This window comes from Cnephaeus nilssonii (assembly GCF_951640355.1).
Source record: "Cnephaeus nilssonii genome assembly, chromosome: 14".
Lineage (NCBI taxonomy): Eukaryota > Metazoa > Chordata > Mammalia > Chiroptera > Vespertilionidae > Cnephaeus > Cnephaeus nilssonii.
In genome coordinates, this window is record NC_137085.1 from 61596412 (window position 1) to 61612105 (window position 15694).

Consider the following 15694-nt stretch of genomic DNA (forward strand, 5'->3'; position numbering starts at 1 on the left):
AATCTTTGTTCTCTTTGTTCCCAGAGATTCTTCATACATTCTCCATGTTGCCGTGTAATCGGTGCTTATTTCTGATTCTCACACGAGAAAGCTCCCTGCAGACACAGATCACCTGGCACCGCACATTTTCCCAGAATACCTTGTGTGTAGTAGGCCCACACTCAGACGAGAACTAAAAACACCAGAGGCCCTGGGAACCACTATTCAACTATTCAGAGAAGCTCTTCTCTGCCATACCACAAAGCAGCTGAGAAAATCAGTCCTTATAACACAATAAAATCTATCTCCTTAAACACTCTACTTATCGTGATTCTGGGGAAATTATATAAAAATTTGTGGGGGTTTCTGTTTCTTGTTGTTTTTTTTGTCTATAGGACACAGACTAAAGTTCTAGTCGTTTGAGTTTGATGAGATGATTTGCAGGAAACATGAAATGTGATGCGCCGTGGCTGTGTTTCTGGAGAGATCTTTTCTTTAACAGAAGCAGGCCTTGGGAAGATTGGTTTCCAGATAGCCGTGTACTAATAGGTAGAAACAGAAATGACTATGAAAACCAGATGTTGTGTCTGGGCTTCGCTTCAGACACGGGGTTGCAGGGCTGGCAGATTTCATTTCTCGCTTGTTTACCCGCACTGATTAAAGGGCCTTTATCTGGTGGTGCGCACAATTGCTGAGTGCCGCGCTCATTTGCATGCTCCTACCATCGTGGTTTCTACACAACATGATATTTCTGTTGGCAATTTGAGTTTATTACTTCAGAAATTGTCAGAGTGGAAATCCAGGATGTGAGCAGTATTTATTTTTATTTAAAATTACTGGGGGGATTTGTTAGACAATACCTCGTTTCCTGACATGGGCAAGAGGCTTTACAGAGTTTCCCCCTAATTTTCAGGGACATGTTTGTATTACATATACATCTCAGCTTGTTATTATTGTAGGATTCTATTTGCTTTAATTTAGAAAATTTCAGGACTCTAAGCTCTTCTCCTTTGAAAATATCCAAAAGGCCTTATTTGCGGTTCTGAGCCTAGACTGATTTGGTTTGCTTTAGAACATAACCATTTAGGTCGGGGGAAAGAAGGGATTGATGATATGGTTTAATTGTACCCTGTTTCAGCACTGTGCCGCCTGACTCGCGCTGTGCTCCGTCTTTCCCACAGGTTCACATCCAGCTCTCAGAGTGGCACCGCGCCCTTTTCCTCCCACAGGCCTGGCTGGCATACATGAGCCGAGCTTATCATGCCATTTTACAGGTAAGGAAACACGGGATGGTTTGCTTCAGGGGAGCATCTCTTTATCTCGGACTGTACTACAAATATGTCTTAATGTAAAAGCACTCAGGAAACAGAACTATGGAAAATGCAATGGTTATATTTGCTGATAAAGAATGTGAGACATAAATGCCGATTCCCCCCACCCTGCGTCCCAGCCAGAACTCCCTCCTAGCGCTCCTCTCCCACACCCTGCTGCCTTCTGAGCCTCTCCCAGAGCCCCCATCCTCCCCTTTGGGTGTCCCAGGGCACCTCAACTGGAGCGCCTCCCAATCTGAGCTCACTGTCGGCCTTGCCTCCTCAGCAGGACTGACTCCCTTACATGTCCTGCCTCATCTTGTCACCCTTCCTCTGAATGCTGTGCTTCAGCCTTGCTAACGTCTTCGTTTTCCAAACGCGGCATGTCTCTCCTGCTCTCTTCTGGTGCAGGTACTGCCATTCCCTCTTTGCCCACCTAATTTCTGCTTGTTCTTCACATCATTTTATCTGGGAAGGCACCAGTGTGCCTTCCCCTCACACACTGGCTGGACTGCTCATATGTGCTTCCTTGGAGTCTAGGCTTCTCTCTCGAAGCCTTTCTCACCTTAGTTATCTGTCCGGGGCCTCCCTCCTGTGGTCCCTGCGCCTTAGGACTAGGAGCTCTGCTTTCTTCCCTGTTATCGCTAGAACCTGACATATGTCTAAAACACAATAGGTGCTCCCTAAATCAATGAATTATACTCCATTTGACCTCATTTAATCCAGTAATAATATAAGTTAGAGTTTGTGGATTTTTAATATCAGAAATAATTTTTAATCAGTGTGAGAATATATGAACACTTAGCAATATAAGAAAACAACTAACAATTCTTTTTCTGAGCTTAGAATTCATTTATAAGGATGATAGAAAAAAAAATCTGATGGTACTAAAATAATTTATGGCCCCAAATTAGATTTTCATAGAGTGTCAAGTGTTACGGTTAAAGGTAAAAGCTATCCTAAATGGTGATGGCGGTGGGTGGTGGTAGTGGTGGTGGTAGTGGTAGTGGTAGTGGTAGTGTTGGTGGTGATGGTGGTGGTGGTGATGTGTGTGTGTGTGTGTACCCGTGTGTGTAAGGAGAGGTGGGGTGTCAGGAATGGCTATGCATCTGAACATTGTTCTCATCTTAAATTGAAACCTTGATGCAACATATCTTATTGAGTCTAGAATTTATAAAGTACTGATGCATCTTCGGAGATTCCTGTTCATTAGAACTGAGTATGGAATCAGGAATCTCCATGTTTACCAAACTCTGCCGAGATTTTAACTCAGTCTATCAACCACACTCTGAGAAAATGTGTTTTAGATGGTCCCCCAAACTACACTGGAACCCACATTTTAAAGATTTTTTAAGTAATTTCCTTTTGCTCAGCTTACACACTTGTTTATCCTCAGCCGCATCTAGACACTCAGTTGTGAACAGGTGCATGAGTGAATGAAGGCATTACTCATACACACCCTACACCATTATAGTTTTTATTCAAGATTAGTGAAATTATAAGTCAGAGGATACTTTTTCTCACATTTACTTTTCCCCATGCAGTTTCGCAGTGTTTTCCTTCACCAAACATTTATGGGGTGCTCTTTACTGGCCAGGCCCCGTGCCGGGGTGTGGGACGCGAAAGGGAATAAAGCACTCCTTCCTCTCAGTGAGCTCCCAGTCCAGTGCCGGAGACGAACATGTCCAGGAGCAATTCCAGTACATCTGCGATGCGCTAGTAGAGGATGCACAAAGCTCTCCAGGGCCTGCAGAAAGCAAGGAAATCCTCCTCCTGCAGAATGAACTGCGAATTGTATTTAGCTCTTAGCATAAGGACGTCTAAATTGAACGGGATTATGATATAACTCATTCAGGTGACTTGCAGTTGATTAAAAGACAACTCCATGGTGTGTGTTTTTATAGTAAGAGCTACTATTTATTGAATAACTAGTTTGTGTCCAATACTTTTCATATGTGATTTCAATTAATCTTTACAGAAACCCTTTGAAGAGGGTATTGTCAACCCCACATATAATGGGATTATGAATAGGGTTAGCTAGGAAAGCAAAGCAAATGGTGCAAAATCCAACAGTCAGTAAGTGAAAGAGCTGGAAATTAACCGGAATTTTTTTGACACCAGAACCTCAGCCTTTCCCGCTGCATCATGCATATTTCCCTAATGAGAAATGCTGCACATTAGTTGTAACAACAAGTAATGCAAATTGCTTTAATATTTTAAAGGATAGATCTATTTGTGAAAAGCCAGCTGAGTATTTTTAGCAATGTAGATCAATTACTCTGCTTTTCTACTGTTGTGATCATGTTCATCTTTATTTACCATTTGAATTTTGAATAAATCTAGTTCCTTTGAAAATTGGCGATAAAAGTGAAAAAGTGTCAACTATAATAAGATTGTCAGTGTTATTTGAAGGTGCAACAATATTTTTAGGCTATCTCTGTGATTTGAAGGTACCCTGGTGCCCTTTAACTATCCAGCAAGTTTCGTAAATGACTCCACACTTAAATAGAATCAGTGGTATCTTAGAAGAATTCGAGCAACTGCCAGACTCCTTGTCCACATCAAGAATTTCTTGTCCTGGAGGGTACTTCTTCTGCATAGAAGTTATATGTGCGAGACCTACTTTGTAGCATTAAACTAGAGGATCTTTCCAAGGAGCCGCATTGTATTCCGTTAAGCCCAGGAGACAGCAAAAGGGTACATTCCACATAATTTCCTGCAGGTTGATTTTGAGGTGAATAAGTTTGAGATCTGAACACCACAAGTGGCTTTTGCTTAGATGTCTGCTTCCAGCCTTCTCTACCTTTTCCATGAGATGTGGGATTTGAAATTCTAAGCATATCTTAGTGCTTGACATGGGGAGGAATTTGGATTTCTTCTCATTAAGATGGAAAAATGCATATACAAGTTGATTGACAGCTCAGAGTCCTTTTTGATAAGGTGCCTTTTACCAACATCTTTACCTTGCTGCCCTTGTGGGATGCTGAGGAAGTTAAAGTCTCCAGCTATTGTGTAAAGGGCTCCTAGGCATTTTGAGTATGACCTCGAACAGGAGAGAGGAATTCAAGCAGGCTGACTACAGACACTTATCTCCTGAGCCCATCCGCTCGCTCAGAATTATGTGAAATCAAAGCAGGGTCAGGAACTGTGCCCTTAGTAAATTACTCTCTGACCATTGTAAGGGTTGTTTGTTTGTTTGTTTGTTTGTTTTAATGTGTAGGTTTAGAGCCAGGTGAAATTGCTCACTGTAATCAGCAAGCTCTTGGTTACACAGGCTGGAGTTTTGTTTTGTTTTTTTTAAGTAGGAGGGATCAATTGCTTAACCTTTTGCACTCGGATGTCGAGTGTGACTCGACACAGTTAGCATTAGAATAAAGGAATCGAGAAAAAAGCAAGTGAGTGCAAAGGGTTGGAATAGTTGGAATCTCCAGGCAATCCAGAACTCTCAATTCAGGAGACCATTTCAGCCTTTTTGTCCCAGGCATGCTTTCCAGCCTTCACTACAGCTGTTAGCCAGAAGCAGAGGCAACTGAATGCCACTAGGTCTCGGTTAGCAGCAGGCAGAGAACTGGAAGGCAATGCACATCTGGATAAACAGCCTGACGTGGACCGGGTGGAAGGGGTTAGAGACCTTCCAGAGAGGAGCCTGAGAGGGACAGAGACTCTGAGGAGGAAGAAAGAGACACGGTCACAATAGAATGGCTGTGCTAGTTATGGCCACGGGAGAGATTAGAAAAATGGGCCTTCTCAAGAGGTTGCGTGTGTACTAGCTTTTTGTTTCGTTTACTTCCAAACAGATTTTAGCCTTTTGATTTCCTATTGTCTTTTTTGGGAAAGCATTATGGAAAGTACGTGTTTTAGGAAGAAAGAGGCATAATTTAAGGAGCATGACAAATAAAGACAAGCAATAAAATTTATCTTCTATTTTGCCTACCCTCCTAGGAGGCCATTATCAACATTAAATACTAATATCAATGTCTTGCCAGCTTGGTCACCTTTGACTCCTTGCTCTAAGAAAAAGAGGGGAGAAGGAAAGGGCCCGGGTTCTGTCTTTGGACACAGGGAGGTGGGCGTGGATATGGCGGCGTGCCTGAGCTGGGGGCCCCGGGGCACTGTGGCTGGAGGTGCTGCTGTGTACAGGACTCCTCACACTGATGACACAGTCCTTGCTTTCCACGAGCTCACAGGCCAGTAACTGAGAGTACTGGAGAGACATATAAGGGCATGCAACTGTACAGTCTGGGTATTACATTTTACTCTATGAGAATATACAGATGAAAATATGAATTATTTTACAAAGGATTTCGATATATTCATGCAAGAATGATTTGTAAGAAGATTATAAGGGGAAGTAGGGTATTTTTTTTTTTTTACAACAAACCTAGTAATGGTAGCTATTATCTGTTATCAGGTACTGTATTAGACAGTTTTCCACATTATTTAATACTAGAGACGCGATGCACGAAATTCGTGCAAGGGGCTCAGCCCTCGCAGCCCCGGCTTCATCCGGAGGGTCGTCCGGACAGTCATTCGAATGACCATCTGGACGGTCATTCTGCTGTTTGGTCTAATTAGCATATTAGCTCTTTATTATATAGGATGATGCTCTAATACCATGAGATAGTTGTTAACTACATTTTACAAATGAGGAAACTGAAGCTTAGAGAAGTGAAATAACATACCCAAATATAGACCTCAAGTAAGTGGAAATGGCATTAGATTCTGATTCCAGAGCTCACGTTCTTAACAAACTATATTGCTTCCCTCTCTAGGGCAGCGGTCGCCAACTGGTGGTCAGCAGACTACTGGTGGTCCGTGAGGTCCGAAAGGTTGGCGACCGCTGCTCTAGGGTGTATATAGAGACATATACTTTTCCTCTGTAGGACATACCTTAGAACCCTACAATCAATAATAGTAAGACAACCAATAGAAAAAATGGAAAGAATAGGAAACCCAAATAGTTAATAAACATTTGAAAAGATGTGCACTCTCATCAGTGAACAATGAAATGAAAAGGAAAACTATAATGAGCACCATTTCACTTCCGCAAGAATGGTCCGAATAAAAGGCCTGACAATTCCAAATGTCGGTGAGGATGTGAATTACTGGACCTCTTACTTACTGCTGGTGAGATGGAAGCGGCACAGCTACTTCTGAAAATGGTGTGGTATTACCCAGTAATACAATATGCAGTCTAAGTTCTTGTCCAATGTAGGGTTCATCAATAAACCAATTATACTTAAATAATGTAACTGGTGATGGAATAGAAGGGAAAGCATCTGATCAAAATAATTCTGAGTGTAAGAAGAGGCTAATAGTCCTAGCTGGTTTGGCTCAGTGGTAGAGCATTGGCCCACAGGCTAAAGGTCCTGGGTTCAATTCCGGTCAAGGGCACATACCAATGGATGTGTCTCTCTGACATCAGTGTTTCTCTCTGTCTCTCCCCCTCCCTTCCACTCTCTCTAAAAGTCAATGGAAAAATATCCTTGTGTAAAGATTAACAAACAAACAAAGAGGATAAGAAATATTTGAAGGTCTTGTTTTTAAAGGCATGGTATTAGCTATATTTTTATTACATGTTAGAAGTTGAGAAGTATAATATCTATTTTTAGCCCTAGCTGGTTTGGCTCAGTGGATAGACCATTGGCCTGTGGACTAAAGGGTCCTGGGTTTGATTCCAGTCAAGTGCACATGCCTGGGTTGCAGGCTCGATCCCCATTGTGGGGCATGCAGGAGACAGCCGATCAATGATTCTCTCTCATCATTGATATTTCTATCTCTGTCTCCCTTTCCCTTCCTCTCTGAAATCAATAAAAAATATATATATTAACAAAACAAACAAAAATATTTATTTTTATATGTTCACTCAAGAAATAGAAATGTTAAGCTATTTGAGAAAATAACCTTTGCTATATATTTCCTGAATTTAAATGTTATATACCATCCTACTCATATTCTGCCATTCTGTTATGATACTGGTATTCAGACCCCAATCTTCAGATAATGTTAGTTAAAATTATTAGCTGTTGATACAAGCTGATTGTTGCTATAGGAGGTGTTTTTGAATGGCACCTATGAAATTAAACTCTGCTTTTAATAGATATCCCAAAATGAAGCACTCTGCACTAACTCTGCCAAACATATAACTTCCCGAGGATGTATTTATTTGGTGAATGTAGAAATACCTGAGCAGTGATGTAATTATCTCTGTCACACGTCCTCGTACATAATTTACTAACCTATCAGGAACACTTAAGGTGAATTGGGAAAGGATATGGCTGCCATCTCTAAGTGTTTTTCATAGAAATTTTAAGGTAATTTTGGCCATCAAGTTAGCATGCTGATTTATGCTGTTTTGCAGGGAAGAATAGCGGAGCTGGAGCTGCAGTTAAAACACGGAAAGGAAGGCGCTGAGGAGGTGCAGTTCAAAAAAGGCACAGCCTGGCTCTGGTAAGGGGGGTTCCATGACGTCACGGGAAGTGAACTATGGGAAGGCGACTACTTTAAAGGCTTTCATGTTGGGGCTTTTTAAGTTCTGTATGAGCCTGAGGGGGGGAAGGACTGAAGATCTGGTAGCTGTATTTTTCATCTCCTCAGAAGGAGGAGAGCTTTATTCATATATTGAATGTCTTTTATTGTTTTCTAAAGCAGTGTGGAAATGGTTTGCTTTTCTTTTTTCACCTTAGAACGGATTATTTCTTCTTTTTTTATGAAAATTTCTGTTTTTCTCCACTTAATTCATTGCCTTTCTAACTCACATTTGGTCAAGAAATACCTTTTCACTCACCTGCTCCTCCCTCTCCAAGACAGCTTCATTATCAGGAGCAACTTTAACAGACACCCGCCTAGTGATTCCCACTATGTTATCTAGAAATGTTTATGTGTGTGCTGGCACATTAAAGGCAATTTAAATTGTTACATGGATTGGGATAAATACAGTGTCAGATTAATGTTGCAGCAGCCTAAATCTAAATGCCCAGAATCTAAATAGCTTTGCCTGCAGCCACAGGTTTCTTTAATCCAAAAATCTGTTCAAAGGTTATTGGATTTTAGATTTTTATTTACTGACAATTGGCATGTGTAGAAAAGCAGAAGCTGAGTGTGTGTGTGTGTGTGTGTGTGTGTGTGTGTGTGTGTGTGACTAAATCTATTCTAAGTTTCATTTTCTAAATTTATTTTTAAAAACAGCAAAGCAGTTTAAAATATATGACATTGGATTTATGGTTAGAGATTAAGAATTTGGATTTCACTTTCTAATTGGTATTATCTTTCACATGTAGTTTTCATTTCATCTTCTGAAAATAATCATTTGGTGGAGGTGGTATATTGGCTACACTTTTCAAAAGAGAGAAAGAGATATGTGGAATGAAGAATGTGAGAAAACGATGAATGTCAAGGATAACTACAATATTTTAACTCTGAATAACTAGAAGTATGGAGTTCCCATCTACTAAGACGAGGAAGACAATAGAAAAGCAGGTCTAGGTACAGAGGACTCGGCTTTGGGACTTGCTAAGCCTGAGCTACCAGCATATGGATTAAAGAAAGTCCAAATGAAGGTGCTGGGAGGTCTGATGCTGGTGAGGGCCTCTTTCCTAGTTTGCAGACGGCCGCCTTCTCCTTGTCAAGTAGGTTGTTGACCATGAGTCTAGAGTTCAGGCTAACGTCAGGGCTGGAGTACAGACTGGGGAATTATCAGTATATCAATCACCAAGAGAGTAACTGAGGACCAAAAAGTCAGAGGACTGAGCCCAGAGAACTTCCACATTTAGAACCGGAGAAGGTGGAGGAGGAACTCATAAAGCATACAGAAAATTAGCGACCAGTGATGTAGGAAGAAAACCAAGAGCTCATGGGCTCTTAAAAGCCAAGGGCAGAAAGTCTTTCTCGAAAGGAGCAACCAGTTGGGTCAAGTGCTGCTGTGAGTTGGCCCAAGATGGAGACGGAGAGCTGGCAATCAATTTGGCGTCTTGAAAGTCATGCCAGAGGCTGCCCTGATGGAGTGGTGGGGACAAAGCCTGACTATAGAAGGGCCCAGAGAGCGTGGAAGGAGATGAACCTGAGTCAAGTACACACTATCTTATATGAGTTCTGATGAATGAGAAGCAAAAAAAATGGGACAGTGGCTGGAGGGCTTGTTCTTATTTTAAGATGATAGAGATTTCAGTATGTTCTCATGCTAAGGCAAGTAAAAGAAGTAGGAAAAAATAATTGGTGATGCGGCAGAGAGAAGAGATGGGTAAAAGGAGGGAACTGGTCCACTCGTGGAAGGTTTGGCCCTACGTGGAAGCAAGTATAAGCAAGTCATCATTTGTAAAGATTCCACATTGACCAGTAAGAGAATACATTAACTGCACTATTCTCCATCTGGGCATTCTGAGATTGGACAAGTTAGAGAGTTTATTGTCAAATGATCTTATAAAATACAAGTTAAAGATCCATAGGAGCAGTTTGCCACTAACTGAAAAACGTGGCTCTTAAAAATTACATTCTCAGAGAGTGCTGAATAGCTAAGATTTTATTAGATTTCAAATGAAAATATTTATGAATGCAAATATAACTTATGTTTGCAAAAGTCATAATATTTATAAAAACTTTGAATTGCTGAAACTCAATGAAAATGTCTGTATCCTGTTCAGAATGTGAATTTGGCAGTCAGTGGTTGTTTTTCACTTTATCTCAAGGCTCTTCTACTGACATTTTTAAAAATCCTGTGACTATTTGAATTGAGCATACCTTCCTTCATATTCGCAAGTGTAATTATTTTGTTTTAGCTTCAGAGTGATTTTATCACCTATGTTTTTAGTTTTATTGTATATACATACAAGTGACTATTATTTACAATTTGGAACTAGTAAAATTGCCGTTTCGGTGAGCTCTTGTGCAAAAAAGGCAAATGCCTTAGTCCGTTTGGGCTGCTGTAACAAAAATACCAGCGCCTGGGTGGCTAACCAACAGAAATGTATCGCTCGCCGTTCTGGAGGCTGGACGTCCAAATAAAGGTGCTGGGAGGTCTGGTGCAGGTGAGGGCCTCCTTCCTAGTTTGCAGACGGCCACCTTCTCCTTGTGTCTTCACATGGGGAAGAGGGGAAAGAGACGAGAAGAAGGGGCAGAGAGTGGGGAGATGGAGGAGGGAGAGAGAGAGAGAGAGAGAGAGAGTCTGAGGACTCCACCCTCCGCACCTCCCAAAGGCCTCACCTCCAAATACCACACATCAGGAGCTTGGGTTTCAGCATATGAATCTGGGGTGAGGGGGACAGGCATTCAGACCATAGCAGAGAATAATATGAAGGACACACCTACTCTCCAACCCGTTTAAGAGAGAACACCATCACAACCCTATCCCTCCTTAGTTACCACCGCCGCCGCCTCCTTCCACTAGTGACCTGAGGAGAAGGAAGATGAAACTCTCTTTGAAGTAAAGCCCTTACTACAGTTCTCTCACCTTACACTAAAATTCCCCAAGTCTCGTTCTTAGCTCTGGAATCATTTCTAGAGGTTCTTAATAATTGATGAATAAGCAAAAAGATTGGGTTCTTGCTCTAACGTAAACTCTGACACGGATTTTCTTTGCGTCATCATTGCAGGGTCCGAGACATGTTGACTGATGAGATCACCAAGTCGGCTGCAAAGTAAGACCCCTTTATTCTCTTTGCCGCAAATCTTCTATAAACGTGTGTGAGGTTTTTTCCTGCAAGGTACATACAATTTGTCCTTTTACGGTATCTCATAATTTTAAGAATTCTAAAGGAGTTTTCAATTATATTTTTAAAAATCGGTCGTTATCCTTTCTCATATTAAGTTAATTCTTACTGTGTGTCTCTTCGTGAAAATACAGAGGAATCAGTACAGACACATACTTTTACAAAGTCTCCTGACTCTTGTACAGGTATGAAAGGGCCCCGGGCTGACTTGGGTTCTTAAAATTCTAATTTAGTTTGGGTGAAGGAGGTGGGTAGGGGATCCTTGCTAATGTGAATTAATAAATAGATTATTAAATCTCAGCTGTGAGTCAGCAAATAAATCAAAGAGTACTTCCTTTTATTCCTTTTGTGGTATTGGTGCAGGGTATCTACACACTGAATTTTTAAATACTAGAAACTAATGCAAAGATCCAGTTAAAAAAAAAAAAAGATGGTTTCACTCATATCCTTGGTTTGTTTTAACAAAAATAACTCGAGTATTACTATCTTGAGGCTTTTTATCTTAAGCCAACCCTAATGAACTTACTTAAACAATCTCCTCAGTTTCCTTTGTTAACAAGCTGACTAATTGTTTCTGGCAGTAAGTTACACTCACTCACTACGCTTCTCCCTTCCGCCATCACCCTTAGCTGCTGACATTCCTTGACATCCTTTCTTCTTATTCACCAAACAACACAGATAGACCTTTGACCTGGAGGATTTCATGTGCACTGAAAGTCCATTATCCAGAAATATTTCATTGCAGTATAGTTTATCCCTATCATGTCACAAAGCCCTCTGTAGCTAAATAGATTCTGCCTTAAACACACACACACACACACACACACACACACACACACACACACACACACGATGTGCCTTAGAGTTAGCCTCCCATCAGTCATTTCTGAAACAGGGAAGGCTGATCCTGGCACATGAACTCCTCAGCCTCGTGTCTCCCGAATGAAGGCAAATAGCAGTGGTCACCCGCCTCTGTGCTCAGTTCTGGGGGGGTCAGGGGGAACTGTGTGGACAAAACTGGGGACAAAATGAAACCTAAAGTTAGAGAGACTTATGTAGGGAGTCATTTGTGTGTGCTTTGGTGAATCGCAGACCCCGTGGGAGAGCACCAGCTGCAGGTTGGAAGGGAGGGGTGCCGGGAGGGGGCTGCCTTTGACCTTACGGCTGGTAGTTTGTTCTATTATATTGGTCTACTTATATCTTTATATCCTATTAAAAAATGGTGCTCTGACATTTACAGCAAAAAGTGCTGAAGAAACTAGCATCTTTCTATTAAAACAAACTACAATTTTGCCTCTCCGGTAGCATTTACATTTTTCATTCTAAGATTCTTCAACAAGACTGTAATCTTCAGCTTTCCAGAGCATTGTTTCATGACTAATACTTCAGAAGAGTGTGTTGCCATTCTCAGAGGTGCAGAGTAAAAAGAATTCATGTTTTCATGGCGTTACCTTTTCATCAAAAATTTCAAAGCATTTTATAGACCTTATCTTATTAAAGCAATCCATGACCGCAAGTGAATAGGAGACAGTTAAGGTCTAGGGGCAAAGGGATTAATGATGAGCAGGGGAATCGCTCTGCCTCCCTCCCTTTGCTTTTCCCGTGACTTCCTCCCACCACCACCCCCTGCCAGCTAAGCCTTCTGCTCCTTGGACCACGGCTGCCACAGGCCAGCGTAAGACTTATTTTGATCTGAGCCATAAGTTAAAAGCAGGAAGTAAAACCTCACCGGATTAGGCTGACATACTCATTTGAGAGCATTTATTTCTAAAGCATCAGGGTTAGGGCTGAGGGAGAATCATAACACAGACACAACCTGATGATGGATGTGCGTTTATTTTGACTGTTATTAATTAAATAGGTTTGAACCTGAAGATAAAAATCCCCCAGGGACTGGGTCACTTCACTGATATGTAACGTAATACCGTGTCCCTGAGAAAGCATCATCGCAGCTCATCCTTCCTTGCGCGTTTTAATTAGGTTAATGGCATCAGTTTGTTGCAAAGGACAATTTAATTAAAATGTCAGTGGTGCTGCCTAGATAAATACTGTACTGATGCTGACATGTCATTATGCAAATTACTACTGCCTGACTGTAGGGGACAGCTATTTGATCAACAAGGTGATGAGTTTTTGCTGAACCAGTTGTAGATTTTCACCTGGCCAGCTCCTCCGTGAATTTGCTTCACTAAATATGCGTCGAGTGTCTTCTCTCTGTCGTTCACCGCGCCAGGCAAGGAGGGAATACCTAGGTGGTCATAGTGCCTGTGTGAGATGGAGAGCTTGGCCTAAGCATGCACTGGGCAACTGTGGGCTAGTTTTTGTGTTTGTTTGTTTTTTATTATTCAAAGATTAATGTCCAAATTTGCATTTAATCTATAACAGAAGGTCTAATTAGCGGTGGCTTTAAATATATTTTTTTTCCATTTTACAAGAAATAATGCATGCTCAGGAATGTCAAGAGCAGTGAAACTTTTGAAATAAAATTATGTTGGGCACTGTTTTAAAACCAAGGCTAAATTCTCTTTCAGAATTTCAGTGTTAAGCAGACACTTTTTTTTTTTTTTTTTTTTTTTTGCCCTGGCCAGTGTGGCTCAGTTAGTTGAATATCATCCCATGCACCACAAGGCCACTGATTCGATTCCCAGTCAGGGCACATGCCCAGGTTTCAGACTCCATCCCCAGTGAGGGGTGTGCAGGAGGCAGCTGATCCATGTTTCTCACATCAATGTTTCTCTCTCCCTCTCCTTTCCTCTCTCTGTAAAAAATCAATTAAAAAACCAAGGAAAAAAGATACTTTTTATGTTATCTTGTATGCTATTCTTGTTTTAAAAGATATGGTACCCAATTTCTGGTGACCATCAAAGTTTTTCTACGGGGTGATAAAACCCGGCGATCTAATTCTCAGACCACTGAGAATCTTAAAATGACTTTTTACCTAACTTTAGTAATTTATGACCATTTTGTAACAAGATGGGCATCAGGATCGTCTCAACTAAAAGAAAGAGCTAGTAAAGCAAAAGATTTAATTTGGGTTTTGTTAAATGATTTCACGGCTAGGGCAACTAGGAATGCCCAGATCTTGCCTCGCTTCTTGTTATATTATTAGCTGTACGAGTTCCCAATAATCCTGACTGCAGAACTCTAGCAAAACCTTGAGCAAAGCCATCTGTTTGGATCACAAGTCTTTCTTCCTATTTTCTCCTCCACACCAACCCCCAATGTAAATGTTGGTGTCTTATCAGCTTAAGGCAGGTCTCATAGAGGAATGAATTAAGGAGAACAAATTGGTGAACAAAATGACCAAGCGTGCAGAGCCAGTCTTCACTGAGCTTACCCACCCCGAGGTGGGAGGGAGGGGTAGGAGGAGAGGATGGATGAATAGATACATGGAATAACCTGACGATGGCACATCCCGAGTCCCATTCTTAAATGGAAGCAAAAATGCAAGAACACGTGTATACTAATTTTTTAATACTCACTAGCTCACATGTTCAGTCACATCTCTGTCTTCTTTATCCCACATATCCATCTATTCCAGCACTAGGTAAGCAGGGAAGAGTTCTGGGATGTGTACATTGATTCAAGTTCAGGTGTGAAGTCCAGGTTTGGGGACACATTCCCTGGATTTGTGGGAACCCACAATCGTAGGACTGACTGAGAACCGAACCCTGCGGCTGGATGCTCTGCTGCCTGCGCTCTGTCATGAGAGTTGGAAGCCAGGGGCATCTCCTCCGTGTCCCACCTGAGGCCATGCTACAGGGTCACATGGGAATGATGGAATAATAGGAAATGTGTACTTTCAGGTGGTGGGTGTATCAACAAGGCTCAGTTTCTTGATATTAAATTCAGAAGTCAAATTTAAGATTTTGCTAATATTAGAAAACTATCATTGGGATGATATGAAGGGCAACTCTCATTCCTACTAGTCTAAAAATAGGTATTTTTTGCATCTTATCTAGAGCCTCAATTATATAACAATCTGGCTTTGAGGTCACTGGCTTCGACGTATTCCGAGAAAGAAGGGGGATAATAACGACTGAGGGAAGCTGCCGCTTGGCCGAGCTGCTGGGAAGGTGTGCTCTCTGGCTCCACACTCCGGTGCTCAGGAGCCAGACGCCACCTCGCTCTGCCCGGCTCATTCACACAACTGTCCTGGTCTGTTTTCAGAACATGTTGATGCATTTATATTGGCCAAAGGTGACAGAAGAAGATCGCTTAGGAAATGTAACGTCAAATGACAAAAATAAACATTTTAGGAAGAAATTAGGTATGATGAGCTTGGATTTTTTTTTTTTTAATTTTTATTAATCCTCATTCGAGGATATATTTCCATTGGTTTTTAGAGAGAGTGGAAGGGAAAGGAAGAGACAGAGAGAGAAACATTGATATCAGAGAGGCGCTTTCATTGGTTGCCTCCCGCACGCACCCCAACTAGGGCCTGCAACAAGGTACGTGCCCTTGACCCAGACCTTCAGTCCACAGGCCAATGCTCTATCCACTGAGCCAAACCAGCCAGGGCGAGCTTGGATTTTTAAGTTACAAAAAAGTATAATGACCACACATCTGTAAGAAGAGTTGCAAATCAGCCCTGGTGTCCGGAGGGAGGAGGCTGCTGGCATCGGGAACAAGCCCACCCGCTTACGAGGCTCCGTGAAGGAGTGGGGTGCTTTTTGCCCTCATCTGCCCTCCCTATAATAG

General features: G+C 41.7%; 1 protein-coding gene across 2 annotated transcripts in view; it reads left to right on the forward strand.

Moving 5' to 3' along the window:
• The window catches only part of FOCAD (focadhesin), a 288209-nt gene that overhangs the window by 203734 nt on the left and 68781 nt on the right, over positions 1 to 15694 (forward strand). For both annotated transcript variants that reach the window (XM_079789743.1, XM_079789744.1), the window contains 3 exons: positions 1161 to 1253; positions 7651 to 7739; positions 10877 to 10921. In XM_079789743.1, the coding sequence (XP_079645869.1) occupies positions 1161 to 1253; positions 7651 to 7739; positions 10877 to 10921 (227 nt within the window). The remainder of the gene's footprint in view (positions 1 to 1160; positions 1254 to 7650; positions 7740 to 10876; positions 10922 to 15694) is intronic.